This window comes from Vicia villosa, linkage group LG4 (assembly GCF_029867415.1).
Source record: "Vicia villosa cultivar HV-30 ecotype Madison, WI linkage group LG4, Vvil1.0, whole genome shotgun sequence".
In the NCBI taxonomy this organism is placed as follows: Eukaryota; Viridiplantae; Streptophyta; class Magnoliopsida; order Fabales; family Fabaceae; genus Vicia; species Vicia villosa.
The window spans coordinates 108,833,278-108,844,668 of NC_081183.1; the positions used below are offsets into that span (position 1 = coordinate 108,833,278).

Below are 11,391 nucleotides of genomic sequence, written 5' to 3' on the forward strand. Positions count from 1 at the left end.
GAGAAAGCAAAGCATTGTGGCATTGTCATCCTGTGAAGTTGAGTATGTGGAAGCATCTTATGCAGCATGTCAAGCAGTATGAATAGAGGTGTTGCTCAAAAAGCTCAAGATCATGGAACCTAAGAAAATGAAGTTGTTTGTCGATAACAAGTCAGTTGTCGACCTGGAAAATTATCTTGTGTGTCATGGTCGAAGTAAGAACATAGAGAGGAGGTATCATTTCCTTAGGGATCATGTAAATAAAGGAAATATTGAACTTTAGTATTGCAGGTCAGAATAGCAACTAGTTGATATACTCACAAAGCGCTAGAAGAAAGTCATGTTCGATGAGTTAAAGAGAAGCATTGGGATAAGAAGCCTTAAAAACATGAATTAGGTGGTGTGCTATAAGCTAGTAATTCATTGTTTTAGTAGGAAAGTTGTATTGGACAGTGCTCAACAATGTCGAAGTTGTTGTAGACAACATAGTCGAAGATAATTGAGTAAGAGTTATTTGTATTCGATGGAGTCGAATGCATCATGTAGTTGTCGAAATGTGTAAACATGTATTTGACGGAGTTGAATACTGCAGTTAGCAAATAATGTGTTTGTTTGCCTATATATATATATATATATATATATATATATATATATATATATATATATATATATATATATATATATATATATATATATATATATATATATATATATATATATATATATATATATATATATATATATATATATATATATATATATAGGTGACGATGTAAATCAATACATAACATTCACAATAAAATTCCTCTTTTTAATATACAGTTTCTTCTTCTTGAAAAATCCTAATTGTTCCAACAATTAGTAAATAAGACATTATCCATGAATTCACATGCAGTTACACCCCACCGTTGCAATTTGCAACCACCGAACACCGATCACTTATGGTTCCCTTCGCAGAACTTGTGGGTTATAAGCAAAGGCAAAGAGATCACACTTTGTTTTTCAAAAATTCACAAGAAGGAAAACTAACTATACTTTTTTATTGTGTTTATGATATTATTATTACATGAGATGATTTGAATAAAAGATAGTTGTTCGAGGAGAAATTATCTGAGATTACTAGGAAGGTTGATTTACTTGGCACACATTAGGTTAAATTTGGCTTATACTAGTGAGTCAATTCATGTATGACAAAAGGGCAAGATATTGGAAAATTGTTGACCAAGTTATACAATGTTGCAAAACCACTACGGGAAGAGGTCTTTTATTCAAGAGATGTGGAAATTTATTATGAAGGTATACACTAGCGTTGATTATGCAAGTTCAGTAAGTAATCTAAGCTTCAAGAAAGAAAATACGCATAAATATTACTCTTAATGATGAAAGGTCTGAAATCTTAATTATTATATATTTCAATCTTTTTACAGTTATATGATTGAATAACAAATTCATTTTGACTGTCAAAATAATTCGTTGTTATTTGATGTGTTGGACAATCACCCATTTGCATGTCTCAAATGTTGAAAATGTGATTGGAATACTTCATGAAATGGCACGGGACACAACTATTTAGATTCAGACAAGAAATCATGCATAAATATTGCTCTCAATATGTATTTCAATACAATTGTGTCGTACAAAATAATCTTTACCCGTGCAGACGCCCGAGTATTTAGCTAGTTGATTAAATTGAAAACGCCTCACAAAATCAGACTATTTTGATTTCAAATACTATTTTGTTGGCTTACTAGGTAAATATGATAACAAGTGTAACTTCATTAAATCTGGAATGAAATCAATCTAGTTTATCCTCTTCCAATATCTCCAACTAGAATACTTAGCATCATGAAGGTGTTTGAATTAACCTTACCAGTACCATCAAACAAGGTCTGGTAAAAAAAGACAAATAATGGTGACAATTGATAAATATCATTTAGAAAACAAAACACTAGTTATAGAAAAATGAGAAGTTCATATTCAAGCAAGACTAGACCTAGCTAGCAGTACTCTTGTTGAGGTCAACAATTTCCTTGATGAAACTCATAACAACTGAGGATAACTCATCTTGATGATTAGTGTATGAATGATCAGCTCCTTCAATGATATGCAACTTGTGGTTTGGAATGATCTTGCCAAATTCGTGTGCATCTTGAACAGGGATAATTTCGTCGGAAGAACCGTGAATTGTAAGGACCCTGTCATAGAAACATCTAGTGATAATCTATATCCACACACATGCTTGAACAACAAAGAAATGATGCTAGAAGCAATGCCGCAACAGAAGAGATCAAACAGCGTTTCCAGTTTCCACTAACCTGCATTCTTGGTCAATCTGCAGGCATGCTTCATGCATATTTGTACCCAAGCGATCCATCAAACTTTCTTTAGTAACACGGTAATCAAAACTTCCTGAAATAAAGTAGATGTCTTCAAACGATTGTTTAATAAATAATATGGTAACTGAATGGTTATGTGTGATAGAGATTGAAACAAAAAACTTATAAATTTTTATTATCCAAGATCAAAATTGTGCCTGTTGAAATTTATCGGAAGTTATAAACTCAAGTCATTTTGCAGTTATTGGACAAGATAGTTCATGATTAATGTCTAGCTCGAACTGTGTGCTTTTGACATTGTAAATTTGCAAAGTCACGATTAAGGTCAAAATCTTATCCCTGAAGTAATACCTCATGGACAAATTTTAAATGGAGACGGCAGATCGTTTACAGCAACAGAGAATTTTAAAACAAGTCTGATTAAGTGATTTACCTGACCTCTTCTTAACATCAATGAAACCTTCCTTTCTAATTCTTTCCAAATAATCTTTGCCAAGGCGTTCTTCTATCCCTACCTTCAGATCATAACGTCCAGAGATGTTGACAACAGTTCTAATATCATGATATTTGGAAGCATGCAGAAGCACTACGTCACCTCCTGCATCATGACACAGAAACAATTTCTAATAGATCAATCACCCGAGCAAACTTTAGGGGAAAGGGACTAAGAAATTTGAGAAGATGGATCGGTCAGAATATGCTGACAAGTCAGCTTTCAAGAACTATAGATGAAATTCAGAGAGACAGTGACACCAAATTAGAATTGGCTTTTTTATCATGAACCTCAGTCCTTACCTATGCACATCAAATACCTGGTGTGAGAAATATAACAGAAATCTATAGAATATACGTGTTCATATAGTACAAGTTAACAAGTAACAACTATGTAAAAAGTGAAAGCTACTGATCAAGTTCAATTTTAGCATAGTTTTGCAAAGGTCTCTTTATATATCGATTTATTGTCTATTCTCAGGTTTGGACAGACAATTAGGTCTTTTCCAGAAGTTACACAACTCTCTTTATAGTGCATTATTCAAGGTTATAACTTGTAATCTTAACATCCAAAGCATGGTTAACATGAAATTATTTTGACAAGAACAGTTCTCATCATAATTGAGGTGCATAATGAAAATGGAAAATGGAAAGTGGTCAATGAATGATTGTATAATTTGGCACATATATACCCATGAGCATATCTAAATATACTTGTTATATTTTTCATATAAGCAAACAGATCATGATACCTTTACTATGTCCAACAATTGCCCGGATTATACGATTTGATTCACGGAAATGTTCAGCAACAGCATGTAAATCTTCCACTTCTGTCCAATAGTTACCATACTGAAACGAACCTTCGCTTTCCCTTGAAGAAAAACCCACTAGCTAAAGTTAAGACAAAGCAAGGCTAATGCTGAAGAAAATATCAGAAACTTAAGTACATATTAATCGGTGTAAATGAAGAAAATGCCACCCAATTTACAGCGGGCAAAGAAGTTCAATATTTGGGAATTCTTCAGAAGCATAGGTGAAGGAATCAGGTCACTCGTAGAAGGTTACCATCTAATACCACGATTAAATTATAAGGAAACTGAGTCACTGAGGATAATACTAGTAGTACAACTATATTAACAACCCTAAACTAAAATCGGTACTATAAGAGTAATTTCAACATTAGTTATTTATATAAACAAGTTTAACACCTGCAACCAAACAAGATACGCTCTATTTTAATATAATCATGTGATTCATAATCATCCATCTAATGACCCGTGTTTATGTCCAAATTGAAAACATAGGCATATGCTTCAAGCACACCAATTAATCATCAGCACAGGTTCAAAGTCATAAACCACATGAAATCCCAGCAAGCTTCTAAGAATATATATAAATCCTTCCAAAAGAACAACCCCAACTGTGATGACATGGTCCAGATTTTAGCCTATGATTTTATAGTATTATTCCATTTCACAGACAATTTCACAAACATGTAGACTGCGTTTTTAGCCTATAATTTTATAGTAATTTATGATAACAAAATAGTAATTTTATTAATTTTCAACCAATCCCATTGCATCCTCCATAAACTTACCCGTTTCCAGAAAAGTCAAAGCGGAAAGAACTGATTTGAGCATTTTCCAAAGCAACAGCAAGGTTCAATATGAGATTGTTATCCTAAAATTGAAAAAACAAATTCAAATTTAGAGCATCGAAAACCATGATACAATCAAGTAAAAAAAGGAAAAAGGAACAAACTTTAGAGCATCGAAAACCATGACACAAGATAACAATGTCGGTGGGTGTTCCAGATTCATGTAATGTGCCAACGAGTTTTTCACCTTGTTTGTTGGGTATTATAATTCTCTGAACAGCTAAAAAACAAAATGAGAGATTCATTCAGTGAAATAATTCGTTTATATTTCTTTGAAAATTTAGTATTGAGTGTAAGAAACTCACATGGCTTTTGTGCAGACAAGGACATGTTCACTTCACTCTCTCGTTGTAAAGCTGAGTTTGTGATTTGCAAAAGATAGGGTAATTTTAATTATTTCTCTACTCCTACAATTTATCTGAGTTGTTTAAATTGTTATACTTAAAAAGCAAATCATTTCTCTTTAAAATTATCCGGTCCACACATGTTAGACTTGAGAGAATTTGTGACAATTGTACCTATAGGAAAACATACACATACAAGGAAGTTATGCGATCCACATTACCGGAGACTTACAAGTAAATTATCTGATCCATCTTATATACTTGAGTAATGTGGTTCAATGTAAAAAAAATAAAAAATCACTACCAATTCGAATAGGAGGACTTGAGAAACATTCTCTCAAGACCTAAACATAATTATAAACTTTGTCTATAATTATGTTTTTGTATTAGTAATGCATAGTCAAGTACGCTATGGTAAAGCTATTCAGCATGAACGTTTAGAACACGTTCATATTTTCGAACTCAATAAGAGATGGATGCACGTCAAAATGAGGTAGGTACACTTGAGAATTAACGACGACATCTATCATATAAGAAAATTGATTGTTCTTGAAATACCTTTTTTGCCCTTCTATGCAATATGACCTGACCCGTGGCTATGCTCTTCTACTTTCTTCCAATTTTGCACTTTTACTTTCCTTCTTTTTCTGCCTTTTCAAAAGAACTTTTATTCAAAACATGATGCACGTACCAATACTACTTTTCTTACCTTTTGCATAGCAATTTTTCTTCCATATATTTTGCTTCTTATCCTACCTTTTGTATACTACTTTTTTAATAAACTACTTTCTGCAAATGACTTTTTCTTTTCCTTTTTTTCTCGAGAACACAAATTTTGCACCCATCCTTTCCCATCAAATCACTCCCTAGCAGACCTACTTTACTTGCATTTTTTGGTTTTCCTTGCAAATACAACTATAGCTACTTCATCTTCTCCTCTTTCTTCAATATCCCACCCAAAATCTTTTATTCTCCTCCACCGAAATTTTTATTGATGCATGGTTAATGATTGGTTTGACTCATTATTTTCTTGATTAATTTTTTAAATAGGTTTGTTGAGGAAGTAAGTGTTCGTCTTCTTCATCCGAATTCAGGTAAGATTTTTTTATAAAAATTGTATATTTCGATTTTGTGATTGTCCTAACAATTTTATCCTCATTGACATGATAATTTTTGCTGTCTTACTTTGTAGCAGAGACTATTGGATAGAGGTTGAGGATGAGATTCTTGAAGAGTTGGAATTTTGAGTTAGATTTTTTGATTTTGTTAATTGTATGTTGAAGGAATTTGTTAAGAAGGATGATTGTGTTTAAAATTTTGGTTAAAGTTCTTGATTTATCTGAGTTTGTAGATGAATGTGATTGAAATTTTGGTTGTTGTTCTTGATGTTTCAGGAAATTTTTTTGAATGGGGATGAATGTAGCGTAAGAAAATTTGAGGGTAGAGAGGAAAGAAGGAAAGAGAGAGAAAGAAAATATGAAAGAATGAGATAAAATAGAATGTAAATCTGAGTTTAGGTAGGAAAGGATAAGAATGAAATCTTGGAACACCAATTAGGAGATGACACCAAGATGGAGAGATGAAATCCTATGAAAATTAAAGATAGTAGATATGACTAGAATCCTGAGTAATAAGTGGGAAACAGGATTTAGAACATGATGATGATATTAATAGCATTTATATCTAAAATATTAATAATTAATAAATATCTTTAATAAAAATTTATTATCATTTATCGTCATATATTTGGAAATGTTGAGCAAACAAATCATTATTTTTTAATATTTTATTTGTTTTATAAATTTTTTATTAATTTTCTTTTCCATTAATTACTCAATCTGAGGCAATCAGGTCAAGATTCAAAGAAGAAAGTTTTCACTCAATCTGAGGCAATCAGGTCAAGATTCAAAGAATCTCTCAAAGTGTTAAGCAATCAGGGGCATTCACCCAAGCATAGTTGAAGCTACCTCCAATACAGGTCAGGCAGGGGCATGGTTCCAAAGTTCATGATACTGGGGCAAGTTGGCTATGATAGCACAAATCTCAGGAGGTCATTACGAGACTAAATTCTTCAAAGCCCCTACAGGCTGGGGCAAAACACTATGCATTGGCATTCTATCCTCATCAGGAGGTGTTCAGTTTAACGTTCAGTTGTGAGCTAAACAACTTATGAACTTGAGAATCGTCAAGGTCGTCATCCTCAGCAGTTAGAAGCTGAAAGTCCAATACTTGATGGCATTCTTGCAATCAATACGAATATGCAGAACACTATGAAAGCCAATACATGTTTGGTCCCTTTGAAGTCAACACCTGCTTGACCCCTTTAGCCCACTTCCTGGTGGCACTCTCTCGGAAAGTCAATGCCTGTTTGATACTCTGGACGATACTTGTTTGGTGTTCTAATCACTGCTTGCTTGTCAACTCTTCGAATCCAACATCTGTACGGAAAGTCTCAAGCCCATATGTCTGACAATCTGTTTGTTCTCGCAGTTGCCCATCGTGGGTGAGCATCACTATCCTCTGCCATATGAGGGAATCCCGTGGAGATGTCATGCTATATCCTGGGGCATTCTTATTTGTTTATCTCACAGGTACATCCTTTCGAGTACACCATGTCAGCACACCAGCGGATCTAGTCAAGTGAGAGATTTTCATTCCCCAGCTGAGTGCATTCAGATGAGATTTTCTTTGTTTCAAGATCCTCGTCTTCTCAGCAAAGCACATCTCAATGCAATTTCCGTGCTTCAGAAGTCTTATTCCCCGGTGGAGTACCTTCTCCCCAGTTGAGTCATGACTGAAGGATATCTAATTCCCCAACAAGCTTTTAATGAGGTTCCTTGCCCGAGCTCCTCACTTTCCCCAGTAGAGTGTCTCTCTCCCCAACAGATTGACCTGTTTTCCCCAGGAAAGTCATCTTATTCCCCAGTGGAGTGAGCTTAACAAGAGGTTCTTATGACAGATTCCTTATACCTAGCGGATTTATTCCTTAGCGGGTCGCTATGCAGAAGTATTCATCTTTCCCACTGAGTCTTTCCTCAACAGAGATTCACTTGCATCCTCAGCAGAATCTGTTTCCGTCAAGGATTTCCCCAGCGGAGTGCGTCCTACACCAGCAAGTGGTACTCCCCATCCGAGTTGTCTTCATGACTTGCCTCTATATCCACATCCCCAGAGTGTCGAGAATTTGCTTCTCCAGTGAAGTTGCCAGGGTATTCCCCATGCAGTTAATTGGGATGTTCTTATCCCCAAGCAGGATTTATTCCCCAGCCAGAGCTCGCATCTAGATTTGATCATCTCCAGCAGATTTATGATCCATCTTTGTCAGCTCGCAATGATGACCCTTGGTCACTCATCTTGTCCTCCCCGCAGAGTTCCGTACTCTCTCCAGGATTTCTACAGCAATTCAGTGCTCCTCCGCTGTCTCCCTACGCAACGTCCGAATCATGCATCATTCACATCGCATTCTCAAAAGCGTGTAGTGTCTTCCTGCTCGGGAACGTTATTCCATACACATTCATACATGCATCATGCATAAATCATATCATATCTGTTTCTTTCTGCAGGAAAGTTATTTCGATTCAAATGCTCCCCAGAGAGCAATATTCGCCTAGTCATTACAGGCACTTATCCTGATGTTTTGAATCAGAGGAGGATTGTTCTACTTATTTTCTGACGCAGCTCAGATCAGTTCAAAGACATTCCTATTCCCGATGCCCCCAGATCGGTGGAAGATATTTGTTCCTATCCTGATATTCAGTTCAGTTTTGAAGGAACCGCCTCCGAATCTCTGTCGATCTTCCGAAGGAGCAAGCCCTCTGATACATCAGATCAGTTGGAAATATCTACTCCCTGACGTATTATTTCGTTCAGAAGAAGAACTCGTCTGCCCAGTCCTGATGCTTACTATCAGTTGAAGATGTTTTCTTTTCCCAGCGTACACAGTTCGGAAGAGATATCTGTTCCTATCCTAATATTCAGATTCAGATTAGTTGAAGGAACTGCCTCCGGATCTCTGTCGATCTTCCGAAGGAGCAAGCCAGTGATATCATCAGATCAGATGGAGATGTCTACCTGATCAACTTTGTCTTTCAGAAGAGGATTGTTCTACTTATTTTCTAGCATCGCGCCCAGATCAGTTAAAGACTTCCTTTCCCGGCGTACACAGTTCGGAAGAGATATTGTTCATATCCTGATTACTTGTTCAGTTTTGAAGGAACCGCCTCCGGATCCCCGTGGTCTTACGAAGGAGCTAGCCGCTAATTCCCAGATTAGTAGGAATATCTACCTGATGATTTAATCGCATCAGAAGAGATGTCTGCCCTGATTCCCAGATCATGATTCCCAGATCAGAGATACTTATTACCCGTTGATGTCCAGATCAACCGAGGTATCTCCTTCGATTCCCAGATCGACCTAAGACATCTGTCCCAATGCAAGTTTGGAGACATCTGCTATGTCTGATGCTCAGATCAGTTGAGATGTTCCTTCTCTTGATTCCCGGATCAATTGAAGTGTTTCCCCTGCCTGTGGGTGCCTGTTCCTTCTTATCGCAAGTTGGAGCTGTTTAATTATCCAGGTCAATTGAAGTTTTTTCTCCTTGCTTGCGGGGTGGTACATTCCTTCTTATTGCAAGATGGAATCTTCTATTGATCAAGAGCGCAAATTTTCGAGTTCATTCTGGTATTCAATCTCCTTCCACCTCAACGGTTCGAACTTTCATTTCTCACTCGCTAGGTTCAAGAAGTTTGAATAGGGGCAGCTGTTGCACCCCAAAATTTGCCCTCTTTATTTGAGCTATAAGTTATTAAAGACATTTATTTCGTCATTCAAAAATTGAAGAAAATCAATAAAGAGTTCTTGTGGTTTTAAAAGAGGCGCGATGTGGAAAATGGTTCAAACAGTGGAAATATGAGAAAATTCACAAGTCCTATCTGAAGGTGATGTGACCTGAGTTCCCGCGAAGCCCCGACTGTTTCGACGATATATACATTTTTCGTGTTGGGCTCGGAAGCCAATTCTTTGAGGAAGGTCGTCAAATTTGCAAATTACTTGAGATTTCACAGTGAAAAATGGTGCTGAATGTAGGGTTTCGGATCTCAGAAAATTCATATCTCACAATTCGCTCGTCGGATTCGCTCGAAAATTTAACTGGAGCTCTGTGTCATCATTACCGAGATTTCATATGTTCGGACCGAAGGCCAATTATGCACTGAAAATTCCCAGCATTTTGAAGAACGTCGTAATCTTTCGGTGAAAAGTGTGTTTTCGGGTATGTCGTGCCTAGTTCGAAAATTCATAACTTCTTCGATTTTTATCGTATGAAGTCCGTTCCGGCGGCATTCTCTCGGAAATTTCGTTAGCTTCGATTCTTCGTCACACATGCTTGTTTAGATTTCGAGCCGAAGATGGAGTTTTATCGAGTTCTTTGAGCGATACTCACAAAATTCTGCACAATCGCACTAGATGAATTGGCGTTTCTCGTCATTCAAACGGGTGTATTTTCTTCATCGCTTATCGGATTGAGACGATTCTCGCGGCGACGAGTCACGAGTTTGGTCATCTTCACAATGGCATTGGTTTCGTTCCGGAATTCAGAGCCGAACCGAGTTTCCTCGAAAACGAGTCAAACAGAGATAATTAAGGGCGTTTTGGACATTTCATCCCTCACACTATATAAGTCATTTTTCTTCACATTCTCTCATAACTTCAAATTCACCCAAAAATCTCAAAAACTCTTCTCTCAATTCTCTCTCAAGTTCTTAGAATCAAAACTACAAAAAATACTATAAAACTTTCAACAATCTTCAACAATATTCAAGAACATATGAAGATCACTTGAATCAATTTCCTCTCCTCTTCTCAATTCCGAACAGCCGCGATACTCCCTCCGCCGTGAACCGAGTTCGATCGGACTATCCAAGTCCGGTGATTTCCGATTGCAATATTTCCTCCGGTTCTTCTTCTCTCTCGCGGTCAAAGCATCATCATCACTCTCCTTACTCTTCAATTTGATTTCAATTCCTTGAGGTAATTTCACAATACTCTCGAATTTGCTGCTTAGTTGTGAATTTGGATTGAAGATATTAGCAATTGATGATTGTTTGGTGCTTATGTTCATAATTAGTAAGGATTGATATATTGATGTTGTAATTCTATACGGATCTTGTTAAAATTGGGTAGATTCAACATGTACTTTGACATAGATTTCTAGTTTTCAATTAGTGCATACCATATACTTGTAAAAATTCCATATAGAATAGAAGCTTGACATTTTGGTTATAATTTTGACATAATGCATTGTTTTCCATAAGCTTGTAGTAACTCTCGTATCAAAACTTGTGGATTGAGGATGGATAGGGTAGGTATTGGCTAGAATACTAAGTTTTTACTTGCTAACATGTGAGTTTTCCTTGCTAACATGTCGGTGTTGGGGTTTCGGATCAAAGTTTGGTTTGGTGTTGCCACTAACTATTAAGTTTCAATATTCGTACACTAACATACTAACACCTTATGCTGGAACTGATATTGTTGTTGATGTAATCCAAGTTTGTACACTAATATAATGCTAGTTCAATGCCAT

General features: G+C 36.2%; 1 protein-coding gene across 2 annotated transcripts; it reads right to left on the reverse strand.

Annotated features, from left to right (window-relative positions):
- Nucleotides 1-1,753: 1,753 nt before the first annotated feature.
- LOC131599457 (uncharacterized) lies at nucleotides 1,754-4,927 on the reverse strand. Of its 2 annotated transcripts, none has more exons than XM_058871797.1 (7): nucleotides 4,773-4,927; nucleotides 4,572-4,687; nucleotides 4,408-4,490; nucleotides 3,560-3,681; nucleotides 2,749-2,913; nucleotides 2,295-2,388; nucleotides 1,754-2,174 (listed from the first exon to the last, which is right to left on the reverse strand). In XM_058871797.1, exons 1-7 carry the CDS (start codon nucleotides 4,795-4,797, stop codon nucleotides 1,973-1,975), a joined length of 807 nt encoding a protein of 268 aa, XP_058727780.1. In that variant the 5' UTR covers nucleotides 4,798-4,927; the 3' UTR covers nucleotides 1,754-1,972. The 2 variants fall into 2 exon arrangements, 1 of the variants encoding a protein (XP_058727780.1); XR_009282787.1 differs by having other exon boundaries at nucleotides 2,120-2,174; nucleotides 2,754-2,913; nucleotides 4,773-4,924.
- Between the last annotated feature and the right edge of the window lie 6,464 nt (nucleotides 4,928-11,391).

What these genes read in the sequence shown, in the direction of transcription:
- LOC131599457 (XM_058871797.1), bottom strand. Translation starts at nt 4,797, where the DNA reads ATGTCCTTGTCTGCACAAAAGCCAT. An exon ending in AATTGTTGGACATAGTAAAG is followed by an intron (nt 2,914 to 3,559) that starts GTATCATGATCT and finishes GTCATGATGCAG; the next exon opens with GAGGTGACGTAGTGCTTCTG. An exon ending in CAGATTGACCAAGAATGCAG is followed by an intron (nt 2,175 to 2,294) that starts GTTAGTGGAAAC and finishes TTTCTATGACAG; the next exon opens with GGTCCTTACAATTCACGGTT.